The following is a 16989-nucleotide window of genomic DNA, read 5'->3' as shown; positions in this document are numbered from 1 at the left end:
AGAGGTCAGGGGTGCTGCCATAGTGAACATTAGTATTTAAAGGACAAGCTGAAAAAAGAAAAGAGAATCCTTTAATGGAAAGCCGGGGGAAACCACTGACGAATTTACATAGCAATGACCACTGAGATCAAGAAGAAAGAGTTTTGATAATTTCGAGAACAAAAAGGTTAACAGGATCTGATTTAGCAGTAAATAATGCTAGATGGACTGAAAGTCAGCCTTGAAATTTCACAGTCACCTCAGTTTGTTTGTATCGTAAAGGGAAAGAACTAACAGATAAGGAGACATTGAAGATAGGAAACAATTAACTGATGTAGCCATCCTGGTTGGCTAGCTCTATTCTCATTGTGCCTCTTCAAATATAGGATTTAGGATTGAACAAGATATGAAACAGCTGGAGTATGTTGAGACAGCTTTTCTGAGTATGTTTTTATATTAATACAATTTCACATTACAGTGTGATTTCAGGTAGCCTAAAGACATCGTTGATCCTTCTTCAAATGTCATCAGTTAGAACCCAGGTTTTTTTAAATGAATGATTTCTAAGCCATATCTCCCCCTAGAAAGGGAAGAAGAGAGACTATTTAAATAACGTCTTAGATTAGTCTAACATTTTGAAACTTATTTTTTATTTGATGTAAGTCCTATTTGATATATGTCTAATGGTTAAAATGCTGCTTTTCAATAAAGCTTTTAAATATAACAACTTGGCAAATTCCATCATCCTTTTAGAAGGCACATAGCATAATAAAATATATAAAATTAGCATTTTTCACTACATGCTCAGCGTAAATTGTTACCTGCCTTGAGTGTGTAATGATTTGCAAGGCTGAACAGTGTAATGAATTTCTCTTCTATAGTAATATTTCATCCCTGATCTATAGGTATACAGTGACATGCATAATTCTGATATTTTACTCCCATGAAGCTTTAAAAGCAAACTTTTACACCTGAAAGGCAGCATAGATATTGAATTTACATCTGTAGGACAAGGTATTTTATGTGGCATCTCTCCTTTTATAAATGACTTGATTTCACGTCAGCTATAATTTTACGCACTAAACACCAAAATCAAATAATACTTAATAAGACTATGTGAACTCAGCACCCTAGATCACTGTAGTACAAGACTCAGCATGACTTGAGTCTGTCTTCAGTGCATTACACTTTGTCACTGTTACTAGTTTGATTTCTGACCCCAGAGTCTGTGCACAACTTGTGCTAAATGCTTTGGGTGTTGGGTTCGTACAAGTGTGAACAGTACAATGATTCTTGTACTCCATTTACAGTTATTATATTTCATTAAATCAGTATGGCATTCATTGTTCAATATGCCATCATTCTGTGAACTACTGAGAAAGAAAACAGTACTTTCAGTGAAACTGGCCAGTGCTTCAGAGGTGTTAGTTTTGAGAACTGTGCATCTTAGAATCAATGAAATGTGATATGTATGGGAATGTAAGCAAAAAATTGGCTTATGGCACGTGGCATAATTAAATCCCAGGCATAGTATTTATCATCCTTCCTGTCTACAACATTTTATACAGCAAAAATAAATATTCTTTGTTGGAGTAAATGTTTTAAATATATTTGTTCCTGAATTTCACGGTTCCCTGAGACTTGGCCAAATTTGTTGTTTATGAAGATATTCTTCATAGAATCCTTTACATTTTTTTTTTTTTTAGCTATCCAGTAACTTTAAATCAACGTCATTTGGGGCATAATTTGGTGATGTTTATTTAAAACCTTCAAAGTGTTTTATGCTTTGGTCCTTTGGTTCATGGCTGATATGCATAATCTAAGTAGAAAACATATGCACGTAAACATTCGTGGCAGCTTTATTTGTTCTAATAAAAATCAGTAACAACATCATAAGTGCCTGATAGTAGAAAAATAACCACTTATTCCATAGTTAACTAAAATCACATTTGTGAAGAGTTTGCAACATAAAATAAATATCTGTGTACCAAGAATAAATAGCGAAGGATATGTTCCCATTTTCTGGGGTTCCCATTTTTTAATGTGAAAAATGCATAAGAAAAAAAATAGAAAGAAATATGCCAAGCTACCAAAAGTCGGTTGATTGAGTAGTAAGATATGAATTTTTAGAAATATTTTTCTACTTCTTTGCATTTTCCAAATACACTATCTTAGTATTTGTTTAAAATAGAAAACAAAGTGATTTTTAAGAGCTAGCCATTATTTGATTCTTGATAGCTCTAGCTTTGACAGTTGGCATACTCACATCCTTACTCTTTTTGAACCAGTTTTGCTTTTATCTGAAGAGTTTAAATCTTCCCAGAACACACAGTTCCATTCAGTAGAATGCATTTGCTATGCCAGACTCTCCCCGACTCTAAGGTAGATTGTCTGCCGGGGTGGGAAAATGGTAGTTAATAGCCAAGGAAGTGAGGATTTGGGCAATTCATTCTGACTCAGAACTTCAGGATGGGAACTTCCTTCACAGCTTGGTCAGGAATGCTGTGTTTCGTGGGTATATGGCACTTGAGTGCATATAAGGAGTGGGAAAGTGAGCGTGCCTTGTGGAGAGTTTGTGCTGTGGCCTGAGCTCACTCATGAAAGCAAGTGTGAGACTTACTAAAGAGTCCAGGCATGGTTCCTGAGCCGAGGCTGCTTCCTGCTGCTCGGCCTTGACCCCATCTGCCACTCCCAGAGCGGTGTTACTCCTCGCAGGTTTCCATGGCTTTTCCTGCTCATGGGCTGGCGCCGGTGGCTGGCGACTTGCCTCCTTTTCCCTCGCCTTACCGCTGTACAGGCTCCTCAGCTGCTCTCTGTGTATTGCTCCTGCCATCACCTGGACTCCTCTGTGTTAACAAATCACCAGTAGTGAGCTTCAGGGAGGGAAGTAACAAATGTGGTCCTGAGTCCTCACGGTGCCTGCTTGTAGCCACCTTGCAGTGCGGTCCGTGTGACCGAGGCAAAAGGAGGAGCCGCCCTGGCAAGGCGCACACAAACGGGCTGCTGCATGCTCTGCGTCTGCTTACACTTTCCACCCTCGGGGTTGCCAGAGTTGGAATAGTACTTATTTCCAGGCTTGTTTTGTGCTGTGTAACAGCATTTTTCTACCACTGCATATATATGATGAACACAGTATTTCTTTAATTTTCACCTCATGTCCTATTGATATTAGCAGCTAGAGGCTACCTTGTGGTGCCTTCACACACACCTGTGTGTAGGCAGGATCACATTTCATGAATATTGGATGAGGTGAGAGATTACATGGGAGTTTAACTTTCTTAAATATCCAGAGCAAGCAAATTCTACAAGTTTCCTTACGAATGGAAAACTTGTGTTTTAAACTCCCACATGCTGGGGGAAAAAAAAAAAATTACTTGTCCTTGCCCGTGAGTTTTTGTGGGGTTGTTTTGTTAACTTTGTTCCGAGGCAACAGAAGGTGTTGTCACTTTGGAGGAACCCTTAGGTGAGGTTTGTGTGAAACCCTGAAGTGATGTGATTCTGCCATTAAAACCATCAAACAACGTACAACAAGGCCTCCGACTTCCAAGACAGCAAAATATATCTGGGTCCAATTATAGCAGTGACTAAGATGACTTTCAGGACACTTGTGCACAGAAAAACAATGAAAGAGCAAATAAGCATATATAGTTGCAAATAGGAGTGAGGCAGTATTTTTGTTTCAGATTTCAACTGTTTGAGATTTTGTTCCAACAAAAAGATCCTGAGCACTTTTGCAGAATGTAAGGTACTGGGAAGCACATGATTTATTTACTAAAAACGTAATCACCTTTTTTCTCACTAACACATCCCTGTTTGCTCAGCGAACTGGACACATATTTTCACCTGTCTGCAATGTAATGGCTGTAGGATATGTGTCCACCTTTAATCCATCAATACCTGACAGCTCACAAGACCAAATGTATTCTGTTTTACACGTATTTTACAGACTTTACAGTTCTAAAGACTTTAAATGAAAGCCGAAAGCTGTAAGTGAAGAATTTTCTCCTTGAAAAGAGAAAACCGAGGGAATTCCCTGGTGGTCTAGTGGTTAGGACTCAGCATTCTGACTTCCAAGGCCCTGGGTTTGATCCTTAGGCAAGGAACTAAAATCCCATAAGCTGGACAGAGTAGCCAAAAAAAAAAAAAGCTGAGCAGAAAGGAAAGAGGGGAGACTGTTCTATGCTCCATGTTCAAGAACTCTGCACCGCTCAATGCAAGTGTGAAGTTTAGCCACTTTGTCATTTATCCTGGGTGATTGAATAGGTACAAGTTTAGAGTTAGGCTGTTGTATCTGTGTGTGTATCAGTTTAGTGTATTCATTGACTCCTTATGAAGAAAAGCAGAATCCTCACTCCCTGGGGCAGCTTCACTCTTCAGTAAGTCCTGACATTTATCTTCCATTCTGAAATATTCACTTCCATCTTCTCATTGCTGGATTTAATGGGAAGGAAAGGAGCAGTCCAGCTTTTCACTGGGCTTTGTCCTCACAGAGGTGTCTTACTTGAGACTTGGTGTAATCTATTCAGCTACATGTGTCTTCTGTATATGGAACAGATTTCCATGCACTGATGTGATCCACGAGCCTCTGTCCCCAAGGCCTCTATAGGGAGCCCATGTTTATGTAAATATGTTCCCTTTCCACCACACACACTAAACTGGGGTACAGCAGATGGTGTTTTACTGATGCTGATTTAGGGTGTGTTAAGAATCATGAGATGCAGATAGCTTAGTTTCCTTTCTGTGATATGCTCTTAGTTATGCTTGTCAATGTCTACACTGTCCAGGGAAGGCAGCTTTGGTCTACACTTGAATTAGATCTGTACTGTCATAGGTATTAATTATGTGCTCCTAGAAAATGGAAACACACCAACTGTTTTCTTTCACCAGGTCAAAATATAGCTCTAAGAAATATAAAGCCAGTTCATTGTTCATTCCATTTACAAATAATTTATAAGACATCTGGCTTTGAAACAACTCCCAAACTTTAGAAACTGGAACCAAAAAAGAAAAAAAAAAATTAAAGAATCAATAGTTTTTATCCTAGGGTATAAAATATTATATGTATGTGGTGGTAGACTGGGCTTGGATATAGTGGGCCTGACTATAAAGGAGAGAAAATTCCATGAATCAATTTTATGAAATCCTTGAACTCTTTTCAACCCACTAATCTACTAAGTAGTAGTCTTATATTGCGAAAAATGAATGCCTTAATTCTGAGCCATTTCTTTCCTTCTTACTAGTGGGATCTGGCCTATGGTGGCTCCAAAAGTCACAGCTAAAAGCATCCTAGACTTTGTTGTCTAAAGTGTACCTGTGTGCTGGTTCTGCTTTATGTTTGCTCAATAACTTGCAATTACATGTGCGGTTTTTGTTATTTTAAGGCACTCAACCAGAATGCTGAACTAAGGAGCCGGTTGAACAGAATACATTCAGAATCTATTATTTGTGATCAGGTTGTTAGTGTAAATATTATTCCTAGCCCTGATGAGGTAAGATTCATTTTTAATAGATACAGAATACTTACTTTGTAGCATCTACACCTACTGCATATTTTTATTTATTTTTATAAAGTTCTTTCACTACTAATACAATTCCCGGCATACATCTTGTGTTGCTGACAGTTCAATGTTCTTTGGAGTGAAGGATATACCTGAGCTTGACATCATTTATTGCTGGTGATCGGTTGTCTATTTTTATTTATTCCTGTGTTCATCTCATGCTACTGATTATTTAATTTATGTATACTCCACCTTGTGACTTTTCTGTCACTCTTAATTTGAAATCTTCATTATCATTTATGGTCCATGAAATGTTGAAACAAATACTTTTAACAGAGAAGGTGTTAAATTAAAGTTTTCTTAAGGTTTGTTTTAAAAGTTCTATCTAAGAAGAGAAGTCACCTGACCTTGCTAAGAAAATATTATTAGTGCTGCTACAGCTCCTGGTGATGATGCTAATAATTAATGGTTAACACATGTCAAGTGAATGCTTACTCTGTGCTTGGTATTGCTAACCCACTTTACATGTGTTATCTCATTTGATACCCCCAACAACTCTCTGATGTAGGTGCTACTATTATTCCATTTTTCAGAAGAATTTTTGAAAAAACAGTAAGAGGATAGGAGAACATTCAGTATTTGGACTTAATGTGAGTGTGTAGTTCCAGTGGCTCAGACAGTAAAGAATCTGTCTACAATGCAGGAGACCCAGGTTTAATACCTGAATCAGGAAGATCCCCTGGGAAGGGAATGGCAACCCAGTCATATTCTTGCTTGGAGAATTCCAGGGACAGAGGAACCTGGTGGGCTAGAGTCCAAGAGTCTCAAAGAGTCAGACACGACTGAGCAACTAACACTTTGATAAAATTATTTTTAGCCAGGAGAATTCATACTTTGAACAGTAATACATGTAACAGGGGAGAGTTTTAACTAATGCTAAGGCCATATTTGCACCAAACATACATTTTTCTAGAAATCCATAAGTGTACGGGTTCTGCTATCTAACTGCTTAAGAAATACCATCCCCAGACAGCTTCTCTTGGACGTAAGTTACTGACCCTGTGTCCATCCACTTCCATGGGTCCTGTGATCTCTGATAATATTTATGTCCCCTCAACTGCCCAGAATCTAGAATATTTCTAAAATTTTATCATCTAAAAATTAGTCGACAGTCTCAGTTTGAATCTTCTTTTCAATTTAAAATGTGTACTAGATGTACTAGATGTTTAAACTGTAAGTTCTCTTACCTGTTTTTCTGGTTGCAACTTAAATTGCTTTCTTGAAAGCAATATCATCTGCTATCATTGTATGAATAAAAATACTGTTTAAAATAAGGATCAATACTCTAATCATATGTTTCATTGGCTAAAATTCATGATCATATTGGAAAGTGACTTTTTATATCAATATATTCTGTCTCAAAAATTAGTCTTATAGAATGTTTTCTTAGCATATCGCCAGTGGTTTCTACAAATACTTTTTGAGTTGTAGTATACTGGTTAGAATATGGCTAGTAATGACAGGCCAAAGCATATGGCAAGGAACTTGTCTCCACAGTCAACTCAGGGTATTTTGGGGGCTCAATCTGTTATTCAGTCCACTAAATGGCATATTGAAAGGAAACCTGTGCAGTGGTCATTACTCAGTTGCAAGTGAAAATTGCTTGTGCTCACCAGTCCTTTAACGTATGCTGTAAATTTTTCTAGAGATCTGGCTAGTACTTCATTGCCTAATTTGAACAAATAGCCAATTCATACGAGGGAAGAAAGCGATCACACCATCTACTTTTCTCTCCTGTAAGGCTGGCGAGCAAATCCACGTCAATCTCCCCCTGTCACAGCAAGTAGCCAATGAGAGCCGCCTCTCCATGTCAGAATCAGTCTCTGAGTTCTTCGACGCCCAAGAAGTGCTCCTCTCTGCAAGCTCATCAGAGAATGAGGTAAGGTTCCTGGATGTGTCAACCCCAACTGCTTCTGACCATGAGTTTGGGTTAAAGAAAGCAAGACTTTGGAACTTGGTTTTAACATCATAATAAGATGTCTGAATAGCAGCAAAGCCAAAAGCATGCAAACTATATGGATTCCATTTACTGAGCCCTTAGCCTTCTGGGCACCAACTCAATACTCTTAAATTTGATGAATAAAAAGAAGGAATCAAGATTTATTCTGATATACCTGTACAGTTCATATTTCAGGGTAAACAGATAGGTGATAACAGCTCTTTATAGAAGGAGACTAGCAAATAAATATAAAAAGAATGAGAGCATAAGAAAAATACCATTCTTATTTGCCAGAGACTGAATTTGACTTTAGAAGCATAATATCTAGCATATATCTAGTTGGATAATTATGGCTTTTGGAGGTTACCACTGGTTACCATGAGGCTTCCCTGGTGGTAAAGAATCTGCCTGCAATGCAGGAGACCCGGGTTCAATCCCTAGGTTGGAAAGATCCCCTGGAGAAAGAAATGGCAACTCATTCCAGTATTGTTGCCTGGGAAATCCCATGGATAGAGGAGCCTGGTGGGCTTCCAGCCCATGGGGTCACAAGAATCAGACACGACTGAGTGACTAAACCACCACCACTACTGGCTGCCAGTAAAGATTTATTGGATTGCTTGTCATGCTCATGAATCTCAGCAAGGTCTTGGTCAGGTTGCAGAAATTCTTTTACTGAAATTTGGTCAACTACACTTTTGAATTTTTTCTTTTTTGGCGTGAGAGAAGCAACCAAAACTCTTTCCTACACAATTGTTTAATTTTGTCATTTGAGATTGCAAATCTGTAATGCATTTTTACAAAAAGGGAATGAAGTAATTAAGTAAGTGTTAGTTGCTCAGTCATGTCTGACTCTTTGTGACCTCATGGACTATAGCCCACCAGGCTCCTCTGTTCATGGAATTCTCCAGGCAAGAATACTGGAGCAGGTAGCTATTCCTTTCTCCAAGGGGCCTTCCTGACCCAGGAATAGAACCTGGGTCCCCTGCATTGCAGGCAGATCCTTTACTATCTGAGCCACCAGGGAAGTCCAAAAGGAGATGAAATTATTGATAGATGTTATTTCCGTGTGCATCGAAAATAGATTGGAAGGAAACATCCTGACGATTAGTCGTAGTTCCTTTCAGACATTTGGAATTACGAGTGATTTTAGAAAATAGAAATATTGAACACATATCACTTTGATAATGGAGAAAAATTAAAACAGAATTGTTATATCAGGTACTAAATTTGTTACCACATCAAACTAAGCATCTGCCTGTCAGATTCCAAGTCATAGATTAACAGATTCACAGATATTCCCATTCATAAGGCAGAAACTAGTTTAATTATTTGTAGACAGTTGATGTTATCAGATAGGTAAAATAATCCTGTTTGCTGATCATGTCTCTTTCCCTAGAGGCAAATCTGCCCAGGAAGCCTGATTATGGTCAGGAGGTTGGTGAGCAAGGAAGGAATGGGAGCAGGAGAAGTGAACTGAAGGCTGCGAGGGCCAGGATGTAATTGCTCCAAACTTTCATCTCCATTACAGGGATGCTCTCCCATGTGGTGGGGAATTAGTGTCTGTGAGTCAGTCTCCACCCTGGGGACCACAGTGCTGGAGACGTGCTCCCAGTATTTATTTCTTCTCTGATTCTCCCTTTTCTGGGATCCCATTGCTTGTCCTTATCCAAGCAAACTTGACTGCACATTATCTAGGCTCTGACCCACCATCTGGTGACCTCATACCTTTCTGAGAGCAACCTAATTGCCCTATGTCTAAACTCTTGGGGGCACATCTGCCTGGGTGCCCAGTTGTCACTTGCACCACCCACTGGCAAGACAGAAATGAAGATGTAAGGTGGGTTATTGTATGGGTCCAAGCAAGGTGATGGTGCCACCACAGGGAAAGAGTGAGCCCATTGGCCAGCAGAGGGGCAAGGTAGTAAAGGACAGAGGCGCATGGAGATGATCCATTCATGTTAAGGCACCGTGAACTTATCAGGCCTCTCAGCAGAGGTATCCAGCAGCCTTGTGGATATTTAGGTCTACAGCTCAGGAAGAAAGCTGGTCTGAAGAGAAAGCAGGCTTTGGCTTGGGATCCACCTAACCACCTACCTGTGAGACACTGCCATCTGGGTGCTCTACAGAATCTCTAATTCAGCATGTCCAAATGAAGTAATTAACAACCCCCTTACACGTGTGCACGCATGCACACACACACACCCCCCAAGGGGAAAAACACAAGCCTACCTCTACTTCTCATATTGCCTTTCTAAGTACTTTTCTACCCAAGTGTTCACATCAAATACCTGAATTTCCTCAGTATTTCCCTTCATTCCTCTGCCTTCCTACCACCCACCACCCACATTGATTTACTCATCAGGTTCTGTATTCTGTCACCTAAATAATCTCAGATACATATGTTTTCCTAAGAAGAGCTTCACTGCCACTCCTCCCATTCAATCCTGCATCAGCTCCCACCTATATTACCCTGTCCATCTCCATAACTAGTGTTCCTGCCCACTTTCTTTCCACCTTGAATCCATTTCCACCGGGCAGCCTGGTTAACCTTTCCAAAATGCAAAATCTGATGGTATCTCTATTCCCCAGTGTTCCTAGGATGACGCTAAACTCCTTAGCTACCATACAGAGACTCATAGTCTATTCTCAGCTGCAGCCTCTTGGAACCTCTGTTCTTTTGGAGCCATCCAGAGGCCAACAGAGTACTTCCTGGAGTTGTCAGTTTACTACAGACACCCCCTGTCCCTTGCTGATACAAGAAGAGTAAATCTCTCCTACAACCCACATGGGAAAGAACTGAACTATATGTTTGTTCCTTGCAACTGTGTGTTACAGGTTTTCATAAAATGCCTGTTTCGTTACTCAAATCTCTTCCCTTTATCACAGCACTCAGTCTTAAGTATTTGAAGAGGCTGGACCAGGAGATAGGCCCAAGTGACAGGCACCTCAGTGTTCTCAAGGTTGCTCTTCCCCTTTGGCTGAGACTTGTTCCTGAGGCAGCTCCGTCTGTCCAGGTTTCTGAGTTCCCTTGTGATGAGGTGCCCCCGGAAAGCTCCTCGGTCTCCACACCACAGACTTGGCCAGCCCATCTGGTTGGTTCACTGTATGCATGAGAATCTAGTAGCAGCTGCAGGATGGGCTCAACTGCACATTCTACAAGGCAGCTGACAAAGGCTGTTGGGCCTCTGTGTTCCCACCCACCCTGGTTGGAACACTTCCAGGGCCATGCGGTCAGATTGCTCACTCGCTTCAGTCTGCTCAAAAGTCCCCTTGCAAGAAGCCTGCCCTGGATGCCCTGGCTACACCGCAGGGCTGCCATTTCCTCCTTGCCCCTGACCTTTCGCTTGCCTGGTCCCTTCTGATTTTTTTCCATAGTGTTTATCACTATCTAACAGAATATATATTTCATGTTTATTGTGTGTCTCTCTCTTGCCTGGAAAATCCCATGGATGGAGGAGCCTGGTAGGCTGTAGTCCATGGGGTTGCGAAGAGTCGGACACAACTGAGCGACTTCACTTTCACTTTCACCCATTGGAGTGAGGGAAGAGATTTCAGCACTCTGTCCGCAGCACTAGAACATTCTTGTGAGCCCAGAACTCAGAAAATGTTTGCTAACTGAATGAAGGAAGGAATGCTTAACACCTTACACATGATTAATCTGAGAAACCTGGGCCTTAGCTGTCTTATATTAACATTTTCTGTGACTGAGAGAACATTCTTTGTGTGTTTCATTTAATGAATGTACAACCTCTGTTTTATTTTTTTTAATTATTTTTTTTTCTACTTTACAATACTGTATTGGTTTTGCCATACATCATCATGAATCCACCATGGGTGTACATAAGTTCCTCTTTTTTAAAGAAAACGCTCTTTCTTATTTCCAGAATGATCTCCTTCTTTGTCTCTACTGTTAAATGCGTTTCTGCAATGCTGAATGGTTGCATTTTTCTAAATAGTCACGTTTAGAAAAAAATATTTCCCAAGTTCTTTTGAATCCCCAACCCCTTAAAGAGAAATATTTGGCTCCAAGACTTCTTCACCATGGGAGAGAAAGTAAATATATATTAATCATTTTATTATAATACAGCAGTGTATTATCCTGTATCCTCATATAGCCTTAGCTACTGTTCACACATGCGATAATATAGATCTTATTAAAGACCCACTGTAATTGTAGAATTATTTTATATTCTACACAGATTCTTCTAGTGGATATGGATATTGGACCATATCTACCATGTATTAGTTTGAGCGAAATTAGAAATTGAAGCGGATAGGCTGTTTATAGCCTCTAAACGTTCATGTAGTAAACATGCAATATGAATGAAGTTGGGGCAGGCACTTATTTCCGCTAACATCACTGGATGTGATTAGGTTTTTTCAGAGTAATCACATGGAAGAGTTTGATTTACTTTTTATTTCTATCAAGGTTCAGAGTGTGGCTTTCATGGGCCTGCAGGTTTACCCTTCCATTTTGTTGCAGTCATGGGAAAATGGAAGCCTGCTGCAGTGGGAAAATACAAGTCAGAAAAAGACTTTATTCTCAATTTGCCATCTTTATGGCCTTTCTCAGAGTACAAAAACAAAACTACAGTTATTCATTTATGCATAAAATCATTCTGCCTATAATTCTGTCTCCTTAAGTGTATCAACTCTTCCCAAATCTGTTAAAAATATCAGCAGTAAACTCAGAAATTGTAAAGGCAAAGGCTGATTGTGTTTATTATATACAAATTTTAGAACCTTTACCTGACCATCAATTGGCATAAGCAACATTTAAAAAGAAATTGCAAACTAGAAAAAAAGATGCAGTTTATATGAAGAGCTGAAAAACGTGTGAAAGGGAGTTTCACTAAAGATGAAGTTCAGACTGTAGAAAGAGGTATTTTCTGTGTGTTAGGTAGATAGATACTAATGTAGATTGATAATGTGTGATGTTTAAGTGGGGGAGAGATGGGTGCTTTCATAAGCTGATGGTGAGAATAAACTAATATAGTACAGTCTTCCAGGAGAGCAATTCGGCAATGGAGGGCTGAAGCCTAAGAGTGACGCATTTGCCCCAGCAATTTCACTTCTGGGAATAAATCTTCATGAAATTGCCAAGCAGATTCACAGAAATGTTTCCAAGGTTGTTCATCCAAGTATTGTCTATAAATAATAAAAAAAACTGGATGCCACATGAATGTTGGTTAAATTCTTTGTGTTATATAACTATCTGCCATTAAGTAAAAATGGAGAGCTGTTTTCGTGAGAAAGGGAGTATATTCAGAATGCTATAAAATAGCATGTAAACCCATCTGCTTTTTCAGTATCTAAAGATAGATGTATCTGTGTGTTTATATCGGCATTTTGAAATTGAGAGTAAAACCTACAAAATGTTGAAAGTGATTTCTTTTAGATCACAGGATAGGTGATTTCCATATCATCTGTTTACCTTCATGTAATTTCTGATTTTTTACAATAAGAGTGTTCTGTTTTTGTGTTCAGAAAAAATATAACATATTTCCATTTTGAAGACAGTGAATAGGTATCAACAGCTTTCTTGCCTGTAGTAAAAACATTGGTTTTCCCATTCCTCTGAATGGCTATACAGTAATTCTTTGTTTTCTTATCTGCTCTGTCTCTAAATCCCCTTAATACATATGTTGGCCTTAATTTTATTCTTATGTGAATCTTGGTTTCATTTTAGTTCCGTATTTTTCTCATGTAGAGAATGGCTTAATTCTCGATTTCTCTGTATCCCTAACTCTTTCTTCCCTGCCCCCAAATTATCTACCAGATTTTGTCTGTTACGCTTTAAATGTGGTTCCCAAATGCAGCTGTACTGCCTGAAATGAACCTTACTGTGGGCGTCTTAGTGAAATCAGTCAGTGTTTCTTATCCAGATCTACATAGGATCCTGTTATTTGCACTCCCTAGGACAAGTTGCGGAGTGTCTTCCTGAGAACCAAATATGACTCTGTCATTTCCTTGCATTTAATAATTCATACGATTATATGTGAGGGCTTCCCAGATGGTGCTGGTGGTAAACAACCTGCCTGCCAATGCAGGAGACATAAGAGACACTGGTTCAGTCCCTTGGGAAGATCCCCTGAAGAAGGAAATGGCAACCCACTCCAGCATTCTTGCTTGGAGAAATCCCATGGACAGAGGAGCCTGGTGGGCTGCAGTCATCAGGTCGCATAGAGTCAGACACAACTGAAGTGACTTAGCACGCACGCATGCACAATTACATGAGAACCCTTCCTTTGACATGAAAAGCCCTTTGCAGTCAGACCCCTTCATCTTTGCCCCGTCTTCTTTTACAGCCACTTGACTTCTTAACATTCCTAGAAGAAATGTTTTTCTCACGGTCTTTGCTTTTGTCCACCATCCCTTCTCCTTGTGCTTTTTCCCTGCTTCTAACAACTGGGCAACTCTGCGTCCTCCAACACCCAGTTAAAATATTATTTCTTCCAGCAACCTTTCCTGACTCCTCTGTGGGGATTTGTAGAGTCTCCTTTTTTGCACATTCTTACTGTGTTGTATTGAAACATTTCTGGTTATGTGCTAGCCTCTCCCAACTTCTGAGCCCAACTTAAGATAGAAAGCTACTTAAAGATAAGAGCTGCTTCCTGACAGTCCAATATTCTGGCTCATGGGACACCCTAAGTTGTTCATTGCCCGTGTACCACATATATTTCCCACTATGACCTCTGCTTTCCATTTGAACAATATCCTGTTGTTTTTAATTGTTTAATTTTTTTGAAATGTCAAGACTAAATGAAAATTCTGATCCTTTCTATGGTCTTCTCTTCCTTAGGCTTCAGATGATGAGTCTTACATCAGTGATGTGAGTGATAATATATCTGAAGACAACACCAGTGTTGCAGACAACATCTCTCGGCAAAGTATGCATCCTCTGAGTTTCGAGGTTGTACTGTCTACATGCCAGATACAATGCTGATGATTCAATGAATAATCATTTTGGCCCCCTTGCTAATTGTTCTTTTGCAGCTTACTGTTCAATAAAATTTATATTTGTATAATCTGGTGAAAATGGTTGAAAAATTTGTTAGGGAGAGGATTAAGATAAAAAGTTTAGTTCTTGCTCAAACCAAAATTTTTTGAGTCCTTTGTAATTAAATGTATTTATATTTAGTTTTTAAAATTTTTACTTGTTTAGGACTTCCTTGGCAGTCCAGTGGTTGAGACTGAGCTCCCAAGGCAAGGGGCATGAGTTTAATCCCTGGTTGGGAAACTAACATCCCACGAGTCGTGAAACAACACCAGAAAGAACTATACATTGATGTTTTATGCATTTATCAGCAAGCTTGTATTGAAATAATTCTGTTCACTCTTGGGAGAGTGTAAGGAAGGCTTAAGAAATGTATCACAGTCAGAATTATTTGAAAGGGTTCTTTCCCTCCCAGGTTTTGGGAAATCAGAAAAGCAAAATATCTTTCACTGTGATTCTCATCTTTCTTCTTCTTCTAGTCTTGAATGGGGAGCTTACGGGAGGAGCCTTCCGAAATGGACGTCGAACATGCCTGCCAGCTCCCTGTCCCGATACCAGTAACATTAACCTGTGGAATATATTGAGGAACAACATTGGTAAAGACCTGTCTAAAGTCTCCATGCCTGTGGAGCTAAACGAGCCACTCAATACTCTGCAGCATCTCTGCGAGGAAATGGAATACAGTGAGCTCCTGGACAAGGCTTCGGAAACTGACAGTCCCTACGAGCGCATGGTAATAAATAGCAGAGCAGCGCCCTTTGGATTTGCCAACCCTAGACCTGGGCTAGGGAAGATTCATTAGGATAGTGCATTTGCTTGTTGCCTAATACTCTAACTGCATAGGTAAGAGAAATCCGTTTGCATAAACCAGGCAGGGTCAAAAAAGCTCTAGATACCTCTATTGAAAGATACAGTCTTTGTGACTTACTCTTGGGTCCGAGTGGTTCTCAAGTTAGAATGTAAAGGCATCACACTTCTTAGAGGTTTAAGACATGCCTGGCCTTGCTTTATCAGCTTTTTCTGAATGCCAGGGAAGCTCATTTGTTGAGGAACTTGGGTCTGAGAAGGTAACTTCCTGTTTGTTCTCTGCCCTGGCCTTTACTCCATATGACTCTGGAAAACTTGACCTGTCCTCTGAAAAGCACCAGCAGCCACAACTTTCCTGTAAGCTTGTGTAAATGGTATAACCTGGCTTTCAGAACCTTTGAACTCTGTAATACTCAAGGAATTGGATGGACAGATGAATGAAGAATATTTGGCCTCAGTTGCCTGCTGGTTCCCATGCAAAGAGTTTAACTGCATTTTCATTTATTTTTTTTTTCCCCATGAGTATATGAAGAGTCTGTGCAAGTAATAGAAAATACAGATATCGTCAAATCAGCACCCAGTGATGTGGGTATATAAAATCTAGAGGAATAAGGGACAAACAGACCTGGAAGTAGTCTCTCCTATATTATTTTCCTTTCTTAAATGTTTTAACAGGTTCTTATTGCTGCATTTGCAGTTTCAGGATATTGCTCCACCTATTTCAGAGCAGGAAGTAAGCCATTCAACCCTGTCCTTGGGGAGACATATGAATGCATTAGAGAGGACAAAGGATTCCGATTTTTCTCAGAACAAGTAAGTGCCACTGGACTCAGGTTTCTGTGTAGAAACTGTAGGAGGGCTGTTTGTAGCTTGTTTTTGTAAACATCTGGTTGAGATGGGTTACAGTACTAGCTAACAGAAAATTCACTTAGCTTATCTATATAATTACATCCTCCAAATGTTTTTAAGCATGAAGTTGTAAGATTTGGTAATTTACTTACACATTTTGAGACTAACGCAATAACAGAGATGGATAAGTTGAATAACTTTTATTTGGGGGTAGCCAAATACATGTTGCGAGAAATGATCCTTTGTGGAAGTTTTAACACTGATGTCATTGCCTTTTTTTTTTGTTTTTAACTTTCAGGTTAGCCATCATCCACCCATTTCTGCCTGTCACTGTGAATCCAAGAATTTTGTGTTTTGGCAAGGTTTGTATTTCAATTATAACTTCTAAATCCAATTGATAAGCCTATAAGAAAGTTGCTAGTTTCCAGAGTACTCAGTTTAGATTTCTTCTTTTAGAACTCAGAAAATGTTGGTAATTGGCATAGAGTTCAGTTTGAGAGATTAGGTTTCTTGATTGAAATATGAAACCATGTCACCTGGGAGATGGGATTATTTATTTAGGAAGCACAGCCCTGTGAGACAACAGGGCGCTATGCTGACAGCGCCAGCTCAGGGCAACCTCTCTACCTCATGTGCCTTGTTGTCTGCATTGGTGGTATGAAGATTGGATCTGCCGTCTTCTTGCTTCTTAAAGGTGTACAAATAGATCTTAATCCTGAAAGAAAGCTCTGCTATACATCATCTGTGCTCACAGTCTATTGAGAGACACATACATAGCAGTAATTTCTGTTTTTTAACTCACTGAGGCTTGGGGGTTTGAATTGAAGTCTCTATTAAATTAATATCCATTGTTAAGTTAG

The 16989-nt window shown here is 39.5% G+C and overlaps 1 protein-coding gene across 3 annotated transcripts in view; it reads left to right on the top strand.

Moving 5' to 3' along the window:
- OSBPL6 (oxysterol binding protein like 6) overlaps positions 1-16989 on the top strand; it is a 114940-nt gene that overhangs the window by 84368 nt on the left and 13583 nt on the right. For all 3 annotated transcript variants that reach the window (XM_068966823.1, XM_068966821.1, XM_068966820.1), the window contains 6 exons: positions 5361-5468; positions 7279-7416; positions 14279-14366; positions 14953-15206; positions 15956-16093; positions 16428-16491. In XM_068966823.1, the coding sequence (XP_068822924.1) occupies positions 5361-5468; positions 7279-7416; positions 14279-14366; positions 14953-15206; positions 15956-16093; positions 16428-16491 (790 nt within the window). The remainder of the gene's footprint in view (positions 1-5360; positions 5469-7278; positions 7417-14278; positions 14367-14952; positions 15207-15955; positions 16094-16427; positions 16492-16989) is intronic.

The sequence above is a fragment of the Capricornis sumatraensis genome, chromosome 3 (assembly GCF_032405125.1).
Source record: "Capricornis sumatraensis isolate serow.1 chromosome 3, serow.2, whole genome shotgun sequence".
NCBI lineage: Eukaryota > Metazoa > Chordata > Mammalia > Artiodactyla > Bovidae > Capricornis > Capricornis sumatraensis.
This window is presented reverse-complemented; position numbering and strand designations above follow the sequence as displayed.